Here is a 21,003-nt window from a genome sequence, read left to right as displayed (position 1 = left end):
AAGTATAGCAAATTTTATAGTACATGTCCAGAAAGTTTCTTTCATTGGAAAGGACTCGAAAATTATACTACATCTATGCCCTAGCCGCTAGCATGAATTTTCATACACAGCTAAATTTTTTAAATACTTAACGCACGCATTATTTAGGTATAGTTTATTTAGTATAGTCACTCATTCGTGTTGTCACATGAAATAATCTCTTTATTAAGTATTTTTTTGCGCGCGTATAAAAAATGCATTTAAAGCAGCTCGGCCTGTAAACATTTATTCCCGTTCCTCGGATAATATTTAATAATGGAATAAGGACATCAGATTGCAACTGTGCTTGACTTTCCGTACGTGCCCCTCATTGAGTGATATAACAGTTTTGAAACAATTCGAGTGAATATGCAATTTTGGCTGAAATCGCAGGGCCACTGTCCATTAATTTTCGTATGTATGGTTTCAAATAATATCATAGATATATGGAGAGAATACTCAATAAAAATTACGCGTCTTTTCCGTAATTCCGGAACGAAATGTGGTCGTTGAAAATTTCACGGAACAGTCACGTAATTTTCATCTAAAGTCACAGAATTGTCCTGCGGCGTTCCGTAATTTTTCCTAAATATTTCTCCCCGCGTAACGATACATTTTTTTTTCACGTCCGCGTGAGTAATAATTTACAATAAATTGAAAATGCATTTCGCTGTATAAAAATTTTATTTTATCTCGATATAATAATTATATAACGGTACTTGAATTTTTCTTTACGCATGTCCCTGAATATTACATCCTATTTGTACGAAAAATGATGGAAGAGATATAAAAAAATGGTATCTCAGTGATATGTTTTATTTTCGTTGAAAAATGTGTGAGTTACGTAGTGTGGCGAGTTAAACAAAAATGACTGACCCACCGGAATGGGCGCAAAGTTTCAGTTTCAAAATTTAAATATAAAATCGAGAAATTTAACTTTGCAATGAAAAAATTTGGAGAATATATTTCGGAAATGATTTTCGGCAATTATTATTTTCTATCCCAGTAATGCAACTCTAAATGTGAAAAATAATAATTTGTCACGGTTTCATTATTTGATAGTGCATCATTGAAACTGCTTTTTCCATTACGCATCGATATTCATCGACAATCAAAGTCATTTATTAGGTGAAATCCCAAGTCTATCCTTCGCTATTTCCATTATTATACTGAAAACGGAAAATTAATAAGTTTTAATCAATTTTTGCCTTAAGTTGAAATTGCACGAGTATTGTTCATATCTCTCCAAAATCCGTAGAGTCAAGCAACCTCAGCGAACTCATTCTCAACTGCCAAGACTTTCGAGTTTCATCAGAGTTACATTAATTTTTTCACGAAGGACTATAAAGTTATCCCTCCACGTCAGAATTTTGAACAATTGCTCTATTTTATTTATTGAATTGCTGCAAAATCGTTTGCACTCGAAATAATTTTTAAGAGTGATTCCTTGCCTTGAAAACAATTAAAAAGAATTTTTATTAATATCGGTACCTATTTTGAATGAAAAGTTGATATTTACATGACAAATTGATGGAAAAGTGAAAATTGTGAGGCCCCTCTCCCAGCTCTCACTAACGAAGTTTGGGAGTCATGTAATCCCGATGAGCTTAGGTTGCCGGGCCCTGCTTTAAATGAGAGGCTGGCAATCTCAGCTCTCGGTGCTGCTCCGGCTTCCGACGTGCATCAGATAAAATTATTCCACACGAAACGATTTATTTAGTTAGTTTTACGATTTTTGAATCGTAAAATTGCAGGGGTAGAATGAGAACGGTGGACCACAATGAAGGATTTGATCATTTTACTAGTGTCAATGGTAATTTGAAAATAAAAAGAATAGCTCCAAATCAATTCCTTTTTGCTTCCGAATGGAAGCATTGCAATCGTCCGATCCCGACCGGGAAAAAAAAATTCTAATTTTGCTTGGAAACGATGTAGAATGGTCTGAAATGTAAAAATACAAAAGTTTTTGAGAATGTCTGTGCGTGGTGCCCCCTGGCCAGGGGTGATTTTTTAGTTAAGAAAAGATAAAGGAGGGTAAAAAAATTCCAAAAAATTTGAAATTTTGTCAAATAGTAGGTAAGAGTTGAGGCTACCTATGGAATGAAAATTCTGCTAGATCGGTCAAGCCGTTTTTGAGAAATCGTGATTTGTTTATAAATCGTTTTTTCGAAATATCTCCAAAACTAATGAAGGTATTCCATTTTTTTTTATTTCATTCTCTTCGCCATGATTGGCTCTATTGGAATCAATCAAAAATTTGGAAATGAACTCTGGAAAAAATCATAGTTATTGTCACTTTTATGTTTTTGAAAAAAAAATGTTGTACGCACTCTCACCCCCGCAAAAATCGAGATATCAACTTTAAATTTTGACGAGATTGTCCTTTTATCACTGCAACGGATGGTATTGAAAATGAGCATGATTGACTGATTAGTTCCGGAGATATTCAATTTTTAGTGTAAAATGATTATGTGGAATATCTCAAAATTGACTTAACCGAATTCATTTTTTTTTATGTGAAAATTTTTGTCTCGATGTCTCCTGTCATTATCAATTGAAATATATATAGTTGCCCATACAAACTTTTTGAGATATTTAGATTTTTTCATTTTTCAGTTCAAATTGTTGTACGCATTCTCACCCTCGCAAAAATTGAGCTATTAACTTTAAATTTGGACGAGATTGTCCTTTTATCACTGCAACGGATGGTATTGAAAATGAGTATGATTGACTGATTAGTTCCGGAGATATTCAATTTTTAGTGTAAAATGATTATGTGGAATATCTCAAAATTGACTTAACCGAATTCATTTTTTTTTATGTGAAAATTTTTGTCTCGATGTCCCCTGTCATTATCAATTGAAATATATATAGATGCCCATACAAACTTTTTGAGATATTCAGATTTTTTCATTTTTCAGTTCAAATTGTTGTACGCATTTTTTTTAATTCCATTCTTTTCGTCATGCTTGGCACTATTGAAATTAATCAAAAACTGGAAAATGCGTCCTGTAAGTAATCATAGTTATATGATTACATGACACTTTTATGTTATTAAAAAAAAAATGTTGTTCGCTCTTTCATCCGCACAAAAATCAAGCTATTAAGACTGCAAATTTCGACGAAATCGTCCGTTTATCCCTACAATGGATAGTATATAGATACTCAAATTTTAGTGTAAAATGATTATATAGCTCAGAATATCAGGATCGAATTCGTTTTTTAAATTTGAAAATTTTAGTCTAATAGTTGCTTAATTGCTACGACCATTCAACATTCATAATAGATCCAACCTGACGAGGAAAAATATATTGTTAAAATCATTCGGAAGCCCGCCATCAATTTATTGATGGCAAAAAAATATACCTATACATTTCGCTAAATCCTCCACAATGACATAATTGTTGTCGCCTACTTGTCTTAACTAAAAAATCACCCCTGGCCAGGGGGCACCACGCACAGACATTCTCAAAAACTTTTGTATTTTTACATTTCAGACCATTCTACATCTTTTCCAAGCAAAATTAGAATTTTTTTTTTCCGGTCGGGATCGGACGATTGCAATGCTTCCATTCGGAAGCAAAAAGGAAAAAATGGCAACATCATAGACATATTTTTAATGCTCGATGTGACGAATAAGACGATATGACAAATAAGATATGACGAATAAGCCCAGTAAGATGAACATTTTGAGAAAAAACAAATGGCAATCCATTGAGTGCTTCATGTGCTTTCATAAAATTCTAGTCAACTTACTATTGAAATTAGACAATCAAAAAATCGGTCAAATTGCATGCGAAAGAGAAAAGGAGAGAACAGAATAATTTTTACATCAGCTCGTGCGAAAGACAATTTTTATTTATTTTTCTTGAAATGAGGAAGATAACTCATTAGCAAAACATAACGTGACATTAAAAATGTTAACTCACTTCACTGAAATGATCAATGAATAAGAATAATCAATTTACTCGATCTCATCTAATTCCACGGGTGTCAAAAAAGGATTTCTGTCGACAGTCTGCTGAATCCAAGTCATGTACTTTCTCACCTTAAGAAATGTCCCCAATATCGCTCCATTCCGTGTAAAACTTAAATCTGTTAGAATAGCGATGACTTTTGAATCTGTCTTGGCAAAAATCGGTGTACCTCTATTTTCCTAATAAATTAAATAATAATTATAATAATGCTAAAAACAAAGATTATTCAATAGAGCCAATTGTTCTCACCTGACATTTCGTCAAGCTCTGCCGCCTACATGAATAAATATCTGGCAAAATTGCTGTGTAGTAGGTATCTTTCTTTTCACCATGCCGATCAAGGGTAACATATGACCCATGTAAAACGAGTGGTTGCCGGGATACGTAGACAGGTCGAATCCATCCGACATATTTATAAGAACGACGACGATTCAATAGAGAAATGAGCCATCCTCGACTTTGCTTGAACGAAGCTGGAGGAAGACGATGACTCAAGGGGAGATGCTTGACCAGCTATTTGTTCGAAGAATGAGAAAGGAAATCATTATTAATAGTGGTGAATAATTCCAGGATTTATAATTTACACAAGCTGTCTCACAATATCGAGATCATGCCAAAGAACTGAAAATTGTTTCAATTAAATGTTAAATTGAATACCGTTATGACAGCAATATCATCTCTGGTGTATGAACCACTTTTGCCCTGCATTCCGGTTTGGCTGTATGATGGATGAGTGACATAGGATCCAACAGAGTAATGTGTTTCATTAAAATATGGAAGCACCATGCCTTCGGCACGTACAATTAGCAAATCAGGTAGAGTTCCCTGCACACAGGAAGCAGTTGTGATAACATGATTTGAATCGTAGATAAGGCCACTACAGTGGGGCTTCTCGTTCAACCATATGGATACAATGAATGGAAGGTCAGAAGACTCTATCCGCTCACTTCTAGCATCTTAAAAGTAAGCAATTAATTAGGCAATAATCTGATTATTTATTATTAATGATTATACAATCACGTTTACACTTACGGTGAGAAATACGGAGAAGCAGCAATATCATGAAGCACAATGAATTGGTCTTCATTGCGAAACTCAAGATGTAGTTGAGAAGAAAAACAGATGCAAACCACTTCGGTGTATTCACGCTTTACGGTTTAAAATCTTCGTTATACGATGCAATGTACGAAAGTTGAAGCTCTTTTATACGAAAAGTCCACAGCAATACGGAAATGGTTGTAAAGAATATTTTACGTAATTATTTTTTACTACTATACGTGTTCTCACGATTTCCAAAAAATCATAAAGATTACCGGAGATCGGAGAATTCCGAATGTGACGATGAATATTATGACACAAATGAGCATATTGCCGCAAATGGGAACTTGGAACTTTCGCCTCAAAACATCTAAATAACTTAATCGTCTTTTCATCGAACTCCACCAAGGATACTGCACCAAATCAATTAAGTTTGGGTTCAATGAAAGTGACAAATTATCTTTGGAATAATTGTCAACAAACTTTTTGGTCACAGATATGCATACGCACGGATATTTTTCGAAAAACTTCATTACCCAAAGAAACGGAAATTTCGAAAAGATTAAGATGCTTTAATGAAAGAGCTATATGAAGGCTGTCATACTCGACATTAGTCATCTAAGCATGAGAAATTGCATGCTTAAACTCAAGCAATTACAATGCTTCCATTCGAAATTAACAATGCGAAAAAATGGCCGATAATAATGTACTGTTCGGCTCGGACAAATTCGAAATTGTTTATAGTAGCAAATAATATGAAGTCCAACCTCATAGTCTTACAATATTATTTTCATTTTGTCGATGCTTAAACTTCATCTATCATTCAGTTCTCAGAATCAGGGAATGATCAGCAGAAAAGACCAGCAGAGATTGTGAGTATTGAACATATATTTTATCACGACATTCTGTTCGACGATGCCCCAGAAATTCATCAAAAAAATATAAAAAATGAGAAGATATCAGCAACAACTCTTTAAATGAAATAATGTGAGTGGAATAGATGAGTATTATCCGATGTTATTCACTAATATCATCGAATTAAATGAATTTTTAATTCATTCATTTATAATGACGTCACATAACTACATGGGAATTCATGTAAATCAAATCAAATCAATCCATTGACTGATATTCGAACAGAAAAAAATAAAACAACACATTCAATTCGTGAATCCTTCGCTGATTTTTTTCAGTTGAGGTGAAAGAAGGGAATGTTAGTTGTTGATGTTGGAATTAACCAAGATCTCCAAACTGGTGGTTCACCGTCTGTCCCAGTGTGCAGATGAGCCAGTCGCATCAGGCTTCAATATATTCATCAAGGCAGACAAGAGTGGGTTTGAAAAATACGTGACCAAGAAAACGCGTGTCACCAGCCCCGTTCCTATACGGTCGTCCGCAGCATCCCGTCCATTCCGCAAAGTGCGCTCTCTGTGCTCACCTAGATTCCAACTTCAATTAGACCAATGACTACAAAAGAAGGGGTCTCATTGTCTTTTGTAGGTCAGGTTTGCCAGAATTTCTAGGTAGCTCGAAGCCGAGTCATGGACTCGAATTAGAAATCCAATAAAGTTTATAACCATGTCAATTTTAAGGGTCCTAGTATAATCATAGTTGGGACAGTATTGGGAGGCCTCATAGTTCCAGTATCGGGGAACGTCCCATGAAACGTCCACCAAATGATAAAGTGAGAAAAATAGCCGCCGCGATTCATAAAAAACGAAATTAAAAAATTAAAACCTAGACAAAAATATTTTCTGAATAGGATGATGTGTGGATTCGTTGAAATTCGTAGGCATGTTCTGTTAAGCCCTGAATTGATTTTGGAAGAAGAAAATTATTGATTTTGCCGTCTTTGTGAATTAATTAAATTCTGCGAAATTAGTTTTTTTTTTAATATATCTGCCAGTATTTTTCAATGCTTTTCAACGGAAACGGCGGGGAGGTGGAAGGCGTATTCCGCCAGGAAAGACCATTAAAGGGCGCTAAAGAGCGATATTAATTAAACAGGATCTGCCAAGTTTACTAAAAAATAATAAAATGTAACGCGAATATAAAATTCCCCAACGTCAGCCTCGGGAATTCGTAGGGAATTAGTGGTTGTCGAAAATAAAATTGTCAACTAGGAAAAATAAAACTCAACCGAGAGGCCCGAGCCAATGCGGGGGCCCTTTACGAAAATTTGTCAAGAGAGTTGCGCAGCACTCGGGCCGCCCTCAACAAGTGTCTGGCGTGAGAAAAATTACGTCACTCTCGCATCGGGCGATAATAGGATAAGTTCTCCGTTGTCTATACGTATATTATACGGCGGTTGCACTGTCTTAAGTTAAAATATATTTTTGTCAATTGAACTCTTGTGTTCTGTGTGATTGTCAACCAAGTCTAGCAGAGCAGTTCCCGAGGCAGTAAAGTAAGTAGTCCGTGGTTCTGTCAATTCTCTCTTCTTGGTCTAAAACCTATTAATCTATTCTCTTACGGGTCACCAGAGTCGAACCTACTCTGATCGAGTCTAGCCTTGTAATAAAATTGTTTAAGGGGGGAGCCTGCTTTAGAGGCGTCAAAAAATCTATATTTTCAAGAATTTTTTTGTGAAGGAAAGAAATGTTTGATTCAAATGAGACTTTTAGGATTTATTTGTATATACTTGAAGAGTCTTCTCAATTTTTTTTATTATTTTACATGAGATATTCTTCATGTTTGACGACATTTACGGAGGCGCCTCGAGTGAGCAGTTTGTGTGTGGCGGGCAAGATGCCGGTCGCAATTTTCATCGGATACAAAAAACCAAAAGAAATTTTCCATTTTCAATCGTGTAATTCCTACGTGAACCAAGAAAATTCAACAAAAAGTGAAAGATTCAGCAATTTTTCGCAGATTGAAAAAAAAAATGCATTTTGAAACCAAAAAAAATTGACTTTAAATCGTTTAAAAACCGGATTAATCTTAACTTTCTTGAAGTATTTTAGGTTCACATAGGAAAGAATTTAATTCCAAATACAACGCATTTTAATTCGTTTCGATAGGACGTTTAGTTTTCTTCTTATCTTGCCCGCCAATTTGAAAAAATCATGAAAATGGAAAACCGAGAAATCGCGTGTCCAAGTTTTCGCTCACAAAAAATCGTAAATTTCATGAACTTACCCTATTAATATCCTAATCAGCGATTCCTGTTCCATATAACTGTCCTTCGGACTCTTCAAAAAATTCGTTTTCGGCCAATTCCTCCATTCGTCGGGCTGTTCTGGCCTCTTTCGCCACCAATGGGCAGCGCCTGTTTTGACGCTTGATGCGCTGCTCGTCCGCTTTATCGCAAAAATATTTGCACTGGAGCCTAATTTTCAAGTCTAATGAATGCATAATCTTTAATACTAGATTGTAGCCTTCATTAATCATCCCTCCAACGATGAATGCAGCTATTTCATCTATTTGAACCCCTGAATGAAGGTGTTTGAGGGTCAGGCGCCACAAGGTTGAATTGAATGATTCGTTTGTGTCCACCCAAGCACCTTGTTAATAGACAGACAGTTCAATTGTCTCGAAGGACCGTTAGTCCCTTTTTATTATAATACATACAATAGATCAAGAGTGGAGCAAGCGGGCTCCAGGTGGTCCGGTCGCTCGTATACCTGCTCGACGCTTGCTCACTATTTCGCCTGTATCTCCGAAAATAATCCGAATTTTGTTATGAAATTTTGGAGACATATTCTTGGATAGTTTTGGAAGTGATTTATGCAAAAAAAATCGATTTTTTGAAGTCTCTAAAGCAGGCTCCCCCCTCAAAAAGTGAGTAGTCAACCTCATTAAAGTTGACTGGCGCCCAACAACTATTAATTGATAATTTCCTTGAGCCCCGGCAGCTCTTGACTCATGCCGCGTTGGGTAGGATGTTTTGTAAAATTAATAAAATCTTATCGTCAAAAAAGATCCTGTCTCAAAAAAAAAATACATGCCAAACCCGTAACTTGATTGAATGAAAGTTATAGGCAATGCTACGTTGTTCGCTTCTTACTTTTTAGGAAACTTGGCGAAACCTTTTAATTGATATTGTTGGTTATCGGCAATCGCCGGCGTATAAAGTTCATTCTTTTCAAGTTTTATTTTCTCATTTAGGGAAGGAGAATTTACAGTAGGGCTGGGCAACCTCTGCTCTGAGAGCACGTCGTGCTCCCAAATTCTATTAATGCGTAAAAAAGCATAAACGAGATCCCATTATATCGGATGATGGGCCTTGTAATACCTCTTCAGTCTCTTGTACACATTCATTGTCTGAAGTGCCTCCTGTTTGTCAAGTCTTAAAGATATTCAAAATTAAAAATCATGTCTGAAAGTTAAAAAATGTGTTTACTTATTTAATATCATAACCCAACAGATATCATTCTTTATCGCCCCCCCAATAATTGTTTTTCTATTTTTAAATTATTTTATTTTAAATTTTAAGGCGTTTTAGGCTAGAAACATGAAATCTAAGCAAAACATACCACTCTATTGATAGTCCATCTGGGCGTTAATCAATTTCATTTCTTGAAAAAATAATTGCGGACCCCTGGAACATGATATTGTCGACTTCATTCATCGCCTCTGAACTTCAACACGTTTTTTTTTACACTGGGAGCGACCACCAAGCAATAGTTTGGGAGATATACACTGGGCGAAAGCGTGGACCAGCTCCGAAAAAAACCAACGCAATAGGCTGGAAAGCGAGCACTTTCGATTATACCTCCTTCCTAGTAGGACTGAACAACTGCCCAATTAGTGGTAGCGATGCTACTGATAAAGCAGAAGACCTCATGAAAAGGCTGACAGACGCCTGTGATGCTACTATGCCACGAAAAAATTCAATCAACCGGCGACCACCGGTGCACTGGTGGAATGACTCCATCGCCGAGTTGCGGAAGGAGTGCAATGCCGCAAGGAGAGCATCTCAGCGTGGAAGAAGGAAACCCAACTTCGAACAGCTAGCGGCGACATTCAAGGAGGTGCGCCGGAGGCTGAACAAGGCCATTAAGCGTAGTAAGGCGAACTCTTAGATGGAACTAACTGCTGATGTGGACAGTGATCTATGGGGCAGGCCATACAAAGTGGTAATGGCGCGATTGAAAAATCAACCCATGCCATCGCCGACGTATCCTGACCTCCTGCAGAAAATAGTCGCTGTACTCTTTCCACAACAGCCGAAGTTCCACCAGGCAGTCAAGCGAGAGGAACAGTCGCTCATGTCACCAATTACGGCAGAGGAGCTGAATGAAGCGGGTGGCAGGGTCGGGAACTGGAAAGCCCCTGGTCTTGATGACATCTCAAACGTCGCGCTCAAAGCCGCCATACAGGCGCTGCCAGACCTATTCCTAGACGTGTATAACCAGTGTCTTAGAAAAGGTATCTTTCCCGCCAAGTGGAAGCAGTAGAGATTGGTATTGCTTCCAAAAGGGAAGAAACCACCGGACAAACCGTCATCCTATCGTCCGCTCTGCCTGCTTGACACGGCCGGCAAGATACTGGAGCGTATAGTCCACAGGAGGATAGAAGCAGTTGTGGACCCGCTGCTAGGCAGCAATCAATATGGGTTCCGGAAAGGTCGACCCACCCTTGGCGCGATCAACTCAGTTATCACAACCGCGAGGGGGGCTGTCTCAGGCGCGGGGTGGCTCAGAGGGAGTAAAAAGTACTGTGCAGTAGTGTTACTTGACATTAGAAATCCCCTAATACAGCCAGGTGGGACTGCATAAAGGAGGCACTCCAGAGATTCGGCGTTCCTGAGTACCTGTGCAGAATGGTTCGCAACTACCTCTCCGAGAGGATGCTCAGGTACGATACTGAGGTTGGCCCCAAAGACTACAAGATCACGGGAGGGGTGCCGCAGGACTCAGTACTGGGCCCGCTCCTATGGAACATCATGTATGATGGCTTACTGAAGCTCGTGTTGCCCCCAGAGGTGCAGCTAGTCGCCTTCGCGGATGACGTAGCGGTGGTCATCGTGGGAAAACATCTGGAGGAGATTAAGCTCGCCTTTGACATCACTTTCCAGGCAGTTCGCACATGGATGGACACAGTAGGCCTGTCCCTAGCACACTATAAGACCGAGGCGATGCTGATCACGAGTAGGAAGGACCTGGACAATCACGCTGCAAGTCGGGAGTTATGAACTCACCTCCCAACCGTACATCAGGTACCTGGGAATGATGATCGACGCTCGACTCAACTTCAGACAGCAGATTGAGCACATGACGACCAAAGCATCCACTATCCGGGTAGCCCTCTCGCGTCTTATTCCTAACGTGGAAGGCCCGAAGGAGAAAAGGCGAGCATTGCTGACCTCGGTGAGCACGTTGGTGCTGACGTACGGCATCCCCATCTGGGCTGATGCCATGCAGCGGCAGGATCTGAGGCGGAAGGTGGTTTCAGTATACCGGTTGAGCGCGCTTAGAACAACAAGCACTTTCCGTACTGTGTCAAAACAACTCAAAACGATGTTACTATGGAAATGTCTTGTTTCCTTGTGTTTTTTTAAGGTCAAAAACGTTTCAAAATGTTTAAATACCTCTTAGGATATGTTCAAACAACATTAACAAAAATTAAAAAAACTTTTCATCAGTGTTTTGCGATTCATTTGCGGCTGGAATATTTAATTCCGAGTGACTTATTCAACGGAATTTGATGCGGAAGTTGATATAGAAAAAAAATATTAATTGATACTTTTTAACAATGCAAAATACAGCAAGAAATATATTCATATTTTTCGTTCAAGAATTCAAATTTTTGCCCGTTGACTGACGTAATGATACCTCCACTCTGACTTAAGTATCGTTGTCTCGCCCCTCCGACTACCTGCACAATACAATATGACCTATTATTTAATAGTCATTGTCCTAATTGGGGTTGGCAGCTAGGTGAACCGATTGAGTGCACTTTGCCCATGCCCGCTCTAGAGCAATGTAATGGCAGTGAGTTTTTAGTTTGTCTCGTTATTTTGTAGAATTGATAGCGTTTAACGTAGTGCTTCTAATTAAAAAAATTCTTGATTAAAATTGATCATTGAACACTCGTGGCTGAGTAATTGAAATAGCGGGGAATTCAATGGAAGAAAATTAAATGATGCAAATACAATTGTCAACGAACGTGTGTTAAGGACGGAAAATCACATTAGTTGCTAACGATATTTGGCCGTGTCGCACAATTTTCCAGTTCAGCCATGACTGCGGGCAGGTTCCACGTTTTATCATTTCGTTTGTCTCTCATCGTCCACCATTTGGCGTGTGCTCGCTCAGCTAATTTCGTATTTGCCCGATTAATTCTGATACTGGAGTGTTTAACGGAATTTGATGTTTCGCTAATTATTCCACCGCGCGTGTTTCATAGATGGCAACAACGTTAAATGCTCTCGTGTCTCTTGGTTTAATTGTGAAAGTCCATTTTTTTCATAATTTCCTCTCCAATCGTATCCTTTGATCCCCGCCTACATGAGAACTGATAATAAAGATCATAAAGGGGAACTATTCGGAAAACTTAAGGTTGTTGTATCGTAGAATTTGTGTTCGGCACTTTTCGTTCAAAATTTTATGGTGAATAGTTCAAGAAATTAGCTGCAAAATGAGCCCTTTCCGTTTGCGGTTGGCCTCTTTGCACTTGAGATATAAACTGGTGAAATTCCAGTGATTCAACACATGTTTAAGTAGACATTCACCGATTGAAATTTTTAAAATATTAACGACTCAACAGTTTTTGAACTAAAAAAAAAACATAGAATATATATCACGGGCAAGAATACAGAAAAAAATGAAATGGATTAACTATTTGGTTTCTGTGGTATAATTATCAAAAATGTATAAATTTATATAAGTGAAAATAGCTACAGTGCAAAATATACAGTTGTTCTTTAGCTATCGCTGCACAATGCAATCAATCAAGGGCGACTTTATAGCATAAAAAGATTGTGTTGTAATTTTACAGCGGATAAACTTTTTGCAGAGACTATCGTGATACAGTTCCCCATAGGAAGGTGAATTGTTGGTTTCAACACAACTGCACGGAAAGCTCACACTTGCTCTCTGATAAGCAGGAGGAAAGTAAGTACTACCCGCCGTCGGATGGAAACGAGAGTGAACTCTCCTCCCGCTTTTCAGAGAGCAAAACACGAAGTTTCCTTTGCAGGTACGTTGAAAAATAGTATGTGTACTTCGGGCGGGAAAACACTGACTTACCGCCCTTGATGCACAGTATACGATTACCCTTCCGTTTGATAAATTTCGCATGACAAAGAACAAATTTTCTATACATTCATCAAAACTTATATAGACAAAGACAAAAATTATTCCGATAATTTTTATCCATCCAATTCCAGTAATTTAATTAATATTACCCATAAAAAACCTATCCTGAGGTGCGAGACACCTTTTACTCTCCTGAATAACAGATTCTACGAGTAAAACGTCATCAGTCTATAGCCATGTCTGTCTACCTTTCTCTGTAATACAATACGTGCAAGGGAGGGGGTGAATAGAGAACCTCTCCTCTCCCATAGACCCTTCCGGGTGACTTCAATTTTTATTATTTCATTCTTCATAAATAGATCTGGTACACGGAGAGAAAAATACCGGAAAAATTACGGAACTGTCACGTATTCGTGAGGTGACCTTCCTTTTCGGGAAAAAGTACTGGAGATACGGTAAAATTGTCCTGAAAGTTTCGCAAAAATTCTTGCTCGCTACGAAAATTTTTACGGAACTTACAGTATTTTTCCCCGAAAGCCAAGGTTATCCCACGAATACGTGAAAGTTTCGTAATTTTTCCCGTATTTTTCTTTCTGTGTAACAAATTGAAATTTCCTTGCACCATTTCATGGAAAAGGCTTCCAAATATTTTTCGCGACAATATCAAATTTTTTTGGGAAAACTTTCTGGATAAACGAGATTGTTGAATCGGCGCAGGATAATATTTTCATTTCCCACCTTTGTATCAACATGGATAAAAATATGAAAAATGCATTGGAAAAAAAATTCAACAGTTCACTGCGGAGAGAATTTCATTGCCTTTTCATTTTTTTCGCCCATGTCAATATATGCATTAGAATCGGAGCAAATAATTATTTGTTGTTGACGGAAATGTATCCACAGTACTCTCAACTCCGCGTGTTCAATGATAATGGGGTTTCTGGTAAAGTTAGTATTTCTCGCCCCCCCTGGAATAGCAACTTTTGACTATAGAAATTGGTAAAAACTATCAAGATGCGTAGTAACTTTTATCCGGATAGTGGTAAAAATTATTGGTACAAGTATAATGTAGCTACTTCTATTTTTTCAAACTTATTCCGTCTCATGTAGTAAATAGACATCTCTAGTATCCGAACTAAGCACCTATTATAGTATATTATGATTGTACCTTGAGTGGGAGGTACTTATATTTATTTTAAGTTCTAGAGTCGAAGGGATAAATCCCACCAATAGTTTATAGGTATTTCAATATGAGAATATTATTTTAATTATGTCATATGACTGATTACAAAGTTTACGACTAACAAACGTCGGAGACCGATTTGTATCTGCCCTCTGCAAACTCAAATGGCGTCCTAAACATATAATTATTCGTGTGTCATTACTTGGCTAGCATAATCTAGTTATGCTGCCAAGTGTCATGTTGACAATCCTGTAGGTCCAAATATGGAACAATACTCCAATTAACCAAAATCTGGGGCATGAGAGTGACCTCTATTCAATAATATTAATTATTAATAATATTACTAATTACACGTTTAACTTATAAGGTTGAAATGTCGTGGTCCAAGACTATTGGCAGAAAAACATTTGAATCTAGCAACAACAATTTTAGAGATATTGAAGAGAAATTCCTCGGGAATGTTTTTAGTTAAACTTTTTTGGCCTTATAGCACGGATAAGAACAATTCAACGGAAAATATTATCGGAGACGCGAGATAATTCTATTGAACTTCTATGAGACTTCTATTAAAATTATTAAAGTTTGTGATTAAATTCATTCAGAATTTTTTTTTTAATGAAAGTGTTCAGGGGACATCAATTTGATCTATTTTACACATAAATTTTCCATTTTTTGCCGATATCTGAGCCAAAAAACATGACTGAAAACGATTTTACCATGAAAATTATATTCAACATCTCGTTTTCGATGATGAATAATTGTAGTCATGCTTGTCATGGCTAACTTCACAACTTTATAGTATTAGGCGGTTTTTTTTAAATAACATTTAATATATATTGCGACGTAATTTTCGAAGGTTCACGGAACCCTTCGTCCATCAGCCCGCCCTCTGGCACCAAAATACCCCAAAACTAAAATCAGAAAATTTAGTTAGGCGCCAGGTCATTAAAAACGGAATGACCACCGTGAACAAAATCCTTCTCCACTCTCAGCTTCAATAACCTCTGTAGCTCGTTACGTAGAGATTCAAATAATCGGAAGCTGAAAGGGGATGCAACTGGGATCCTCAGTAAAAATAAATAATATGAGAATTGTCGAGGAGAACAATATTTAATAAAAAAAAATCAGTCTCGATACATAAAAAAAATGATAAAATAAAATCCCCTTAAATCGACTACGCGTTACAGAACATTTAAATTAATCGGTAAAGTAAAATCGTCTGATTAAGTTTATACAGGTTTTTCTGAAGTCTAAAATAGATAAGTTTTCAAAATAAATAAATTAATAAATAATTAAATAGTTACAGAGGTCAGAATTAATTAAAATATCAAACAACTGAGTCACGAGACTCGAGTTGTTATTATCAACAAAACTAAAGAAAATTAACGAAAACAACTGAGTTACAAAACTCAATTGTTAGCAGTCGGAAAAGTCACAAGTTTTATCAGGCATATTTTACAAGAAATTGTCACATTAAATCAATGACTCTAAACAGTAACGCGAAAAATCGATAAGTCTTGTGATGAGGCAGAATTTTGCGCCCCCCCCCCCCCTTCCACTAATTGATACAGCTTATTTTTCCTAGGTTAAGTTAGGTTTAAGTTACTCTTTTTTCGCCACCGTTGGGCAACCCATGCTCATATATTCCTTACCCCCGTCCCCATTTCCCCCCGCCCTAGCACTCACGCATCAAGGAAAAGGACACACAAGAACGAATGCCCCCGATTAACACCGATTATCACCATAATCGGGAGGAAGAGGTGAAGATGATTGGCAGCCTTCACTCGTGCCACCGCTGCCCCACGAGTCACTGCCCCAAAAAGAACTAAAAAGAGCACTTAGTGTAAAGAGACCCTGTGACAAGTTGCCCCGAAGAAACCCCGAACAATTTGTGAAGAGAACTGGTGAGAACTATTTTGGAGGAGAGAAACAGTGCGAAGGAGAAAAGTGTGCGGAAATAGTGTGAGAGGAACTAGAATGCGAACAATTGTGTGGAAGAAATGTTGGGAAGATCGTGAGGAGGAGAACTATTGTGTGGAGTGTGTGGAGGATTTTTTGGGAGAAGAACGTCCGAGGAGAACGAGGAGAGAGAAGGAAGGAAGGAGGATCAACCCCGAGGACAACTGAGAGGATTTTGAGGACACCATTCCCCGAGAGTGCCTCACTTTTTATTCCCTGCCCAAACGAATTTCCCTGCTCGTGTTAATTTCCCCCCAACGGTGAGCCTCCAGTAAATTCATGTTATTTGTAAATCAAGCCCCCTATCAATGATTACCTTTTCAGTTGGCCCCCCTCACTTCTCCCTCTTTTTCCAGAGTTAGAGTCACCCCCTCTTTTTATGTTATACTATTGCGCGTAGCCCCAAGTGAGCTGGCCTTACCCGCCCGCCCTCGAGTTAATTAGTCAAAAGGCCTGGATTATTTTTTTGTATTAACATCGGTGTATTATGGAGACTAGAATATATCAAAAATCAATCGACCTAAATCCCCCCCAGTAATTACTGAGACCCCCCCCCCCCGCCATTTTATTATTTCAGGTCCCCCTTACATTATTTAGATTACTGGATTTTGCCCCTAATTTTATTTTCCCGGATATATCGTGTCTTCTCCGAGAATTAATATATTTTAAATTCCCGGACAAGGCCACAAATGGCGCCCGACGTGGGGCTGACCACTGTATACGGCACGCGTATTTTGTTTTCACTCTCCCCTTTAATGCCCCCCCCCCTTTTTTTTGTTTTTCCTATTGTTCCCCAAGACTCACCGTTGTTTTGCGAAAATTCCGTCATCTCCGTGGAATTTGTTCGCATTGTCACGGAATATTAAATCCCAATTTATTTCAGGAATAAATTCTTCCGAGAGAGGAGACTTTATTTCTGGAGGCGAATGTTGTTGTTCGACCTCCCCCCCCAGTGTCCCCCTTTTTCTATTGTTCCGACCCTGAGGCTTGCCGTTGAGGATTAAACTCACCGCATTCCAGAACTGATATTTTCTTCTGGTCAATCTTATAATATTTCGTTGATTTCGTTTGTATTTCGGTGAACTTATTTTCGCTTATCCAAACATTCCAAGGGCCGTAATAATCGGCAATAGCTCCCCCCCCCCCCGGAATGAATTGAAATTTTTTTTCTTTGTGTTAGGATAATTTTAGAAGTATTAGAATTGTTAGAATTAGAGAGAATTGTGATAAGAGTTAGGCTTGTTTCAGGATTAGTAGGCTAGTAGTTGTATCCCCTCCCCCTCGCCCCTCCTGAGAAAATCGTCCCTTGACCCCCTCATCCCTCATCGCCCAAGTAGCCATGGCCCCCAATCCTCAAAATGATCCCCCCGTGAGCATAAATGCAGACCCCCCTAGCACCCCTGCCGAACCCGAAATCATGGATTATAGTGAAGATATGAAAGCAAAATTTAAGACGTTGAGTAATTATGGGCAAAGAGCGGCATTAGATGCCCTTCAAGTCAACTTTTTCGGAAGTCCAGAGGTATTAAGTGATCGATTTGTAAGATTTAAGGTTAGAGAAAGATACGGGGATAAAGTAGCTCCATGGGACAGTGCAATTCACTCATCTTTCATCCCTTTTCGATGTTTAATTTTTCACCCCAACTGTGAGAAAATTCACCAAATAAAGTTAATGGTTTAGTTTCAAATTTAACTACCCCTGCCCTTCAATTAGAAAAAATATTAACTACCCCCATCAGTTTGCATCGCCCTGATCTAATCGAGTTGCCCACCTTAGCGATTGTCCCCTCGATCCGACCCCCTCACCGGCACCGCCAGAATCCGCTACCAGCCCACCCTCAGAGCCCTCCCGAACCTACCCAGACCCCTCCCGAACCAACCCAGACTCCCGACGTTCCCGTACAAGAATATCCCCGAATTCCCCCGGGACCGGCATCGACCGTTAATCCCATATTACCAATCCACCCCCAGACCCCTCCCGAACCTATTCAAACCCCCAATCATTTTTTACAAAAATATCGCCAAATTCCCCCGTGACGGGCATCGACCGTTAATCCCACATTCCCAAGCAATTTCCAGATCCCTCCTGAACCCATCCAGACCCCCAACCCCCCTTTACAAAAATATCTCCAAATTCCCCCGGGACCGGCATCGACCGTCAATCCCACATTAGCCAACGATCCCCAGACCTCTCCCAAACTGCCCCAGACCCTCCACCCCCTGTAAAATACAACCAAACTCCCCTGGAACCCCAACCACCACGTACCCCCACGATCCCTGAAAACCTCAGTTGTATAAAAAATGAGTTGATAGAAAATGAAAAAATTAAAGATAATAGGGTAGAAATGAAAAATGAAAAAATTGTCGGAAGTAGGTGAACAAAAACACAGGAAAAAATGATAAAGAATAGGGTAATAGGAGAAAACAGAGAAACTGAAGAAAGTAGGCTAATAGGAGGACAGGAAGAAAAGGTTAAAAATAGAGTTTTGTTGAAACGGTTGGGACCATCGGCCCCACAACCATCAAGCACGAAAAATGGAAGATCAACGAAGATAATAGGCAAACGGAAGAAATGAGCAACGAGACCCCAACCCTGACGAATCAAATTCCAGCACTCATGTCCCTAAAAATCCCCTGCCCCTTTGACTGACAAGATACCTCCTGCCCTCAACCCTTCAAAAGACCAATCTACAACCACTCCGCCCTGAACCATATCCCACCCTTCATGTCTCTGAAAATTCCATGCCCCTTTAACCTTCCGCAGCACCCTTCCCCCCGTCCCATGAACATTTACCGTCCCCCTGTCCCAAACCATACCCCACCACCGCTCATGCCCCGGAACATTTACCATCCCCCTGTCCTGAACCATATCCCCTCCCTCATGTCCTTGAATATCCCAGCCCCTGTTGAATTATACCCACCACTCACTCCCTACCTCTACCCAACCACAAACCCGAAAACACCTCGAAGAGACCCAAGAAAGCCCCGAGCTCCCAAGAAAGCCCAGAGATCCCCTAACCACAACAACTCTCAGGAAACCCAACCCAGTCCCGATGTATCCCGAACACGTTGGACATCCTGCACCCAAACAACCGCCAGAAAACCAAACCCTGCTCCCAGCACCCCAAGCAAACCCCGAAAAGTCCAAAATAATCCCAAACCAGGCCCCACTATCCCCCAGGAATCCCCCGCCCAACAGGAACACTCAAAACTCCCTGAAGGCCCAACCCCATAGTACCCCCGGAACATCCCGAAACCGAACACATCACCTCAGTAACCCCAAACCTAATCTCACTCCCCCAGAAATTCCCGACCCCTGAGCCATCCCCTGCAAATCTAGAACCCTCAAACACAACCCCAAACCAGTCCCGAATAGCCCCCGAAAATTCAGAACCCCAGGAAGACTCAACCCCAGAAGCACCCTCTGAACATCATAAACCCCATCCCATGACCATACTGACCCCGAATCTAACCCCACTACCCCGGAAAAGAATAATAATTAGAAATAGTTAGAGAATTAAGTTACGAAAATTAAGGCAAGACTAGGATTTAGAGGTAGATTAAGAACCCCCGAAAAAAAAAAATATGACAAGGATAACGATAAAAATTAGGAATAAGATTAAGTTAAGACCCCCCCCCCCCAGGAAAAAAGTGAAATGAATTAGCAAATTAAGTAGTTGTGGATGTAAAGAATAACACCCTGAAAAGATAGAAATATCAGCAGCTAGAACCGGTTTCGATAAAGGGTCGGACCCGCTGCCCCGAAAAAAAAAATAAAGTTGGAAATGGGAGATAAAAAGGAGGGTTACCAGTGGGTTTCAATAAATAGTAGTATGGACTAATTGAATAGCCTTCCTTCCAGCTCTTCACTCGTGGAGTCGCCGAGAATACCAAGATGAATAAAAACAAGAATCACAACAGTAATAACGGAATGAGTGAATATAACGGGTTGGAGTCGTTTAACATGGGGTTGTGTAAACCCCATGTATGCACTACCCCCGGGATTACACAACCCCATGTATGCACTACCCCCGGGACTCTGTGCTGAGGCAGAATTTTGCGCCCCCCCCCCCTGCCCCCTAATTGATACAGCTTATTTTTCCTAGGTTAAGTTAGGTTTAAGTTACTCTTTTTTCGCCACCGTTGGGCAACCCATCCCCAGATATTCCTTACCCCCGTCCCCATTGCCCCCCGCCATAGCACTCACGCATCAAGGAAGAGGACCCCATGTGACCCCGGAAGAAGGAGACATCCCTCGAGAAAGTCCCTGTATCAAAAAAAGGAAAAGGACACATAATAACGAATGCCCCGATTAATACCATAATCGGGAGGAAGAGGTGAGGGTGATTGGCAGCCTTCACTCGTGCCACCGCTGCCCCACGAGTCACTGCCCCAGAAAGAACTAAAAAGGGGACTTAGTGTCAAGAGACCGTGCGAGAAGTTGCCCCGAAGAAACCCCGAACAATTTGTGAAGAGAACTGGTGAGAACTATTTTGGAGGAGAGAAACAGTGGGAAGGAGAAAAGTGTGCGGAAATAATGTGAGAGGAACTAGAGTGCGAACAATTGTTTGGAAGAAATGTTGGGAAGATCGTGAGGAGGAGAACTATTGTGTGGGATGTGTGGAGG

The 21,003-nt window shown here is 39.6% G+C and overlaps 2 protein-coding genes across 7 annotated transcripts in view; both read right to left on the bottom strand.

Annotated features, from left to right (window-relative positions):
- The window catches only part of LOC105264554 (LIM domain only protein 3), a 393,511-nt gene that overhangs the window by 98,926 nt on the left and 273,582 nt on the right, over positions 1-21,003 (bottom strand). The gene's annotated exons all lie outside the window — the stretch shown is intronic.
- LOC105264553 (uncharacterized) lies at positions 3,856-5,181 on the bottom strand. The gene is made up of 4 exons (XM_011301493.1): positions 5,028-5,181; positions 4,653-4,951; positions 4,245-4,508; positions 3,856-4,174 (listed from the first exon to the last, which is right to left on the bottom strand). The coding sequence occupies exons 1-4, from the start codon at positions 5,080-5,082 to the stop codon at positions 3,983-3,985; spliced, it is 810 nt and encodes a 269-aa protein (XP_011299795.1). The 5' UTR covers positions 5,083-5,181; the 3' UTR covers positions 3,856-3,982.

The sequence above is a fragment of the Fopius arisanus genome, unplaced genomic scaffold (genome assembly GCF_000806365.1).
Source record: "Fopius arisanus strain USDA-PBARC FA_bdor unplaced genomic scaffold, ASM80636v1 scaffold00023, whole genome shotgun sequence".
Taxonomy (NCBI): Eukaryota; Metazoa; Arthropoda; class Insecta; order Hymenoptera; family Braconidae; genus Fopius; species Fopius arisanus.
This window is presented reverse-complemented; position numbering and strand designations above follow the sequence as displayed.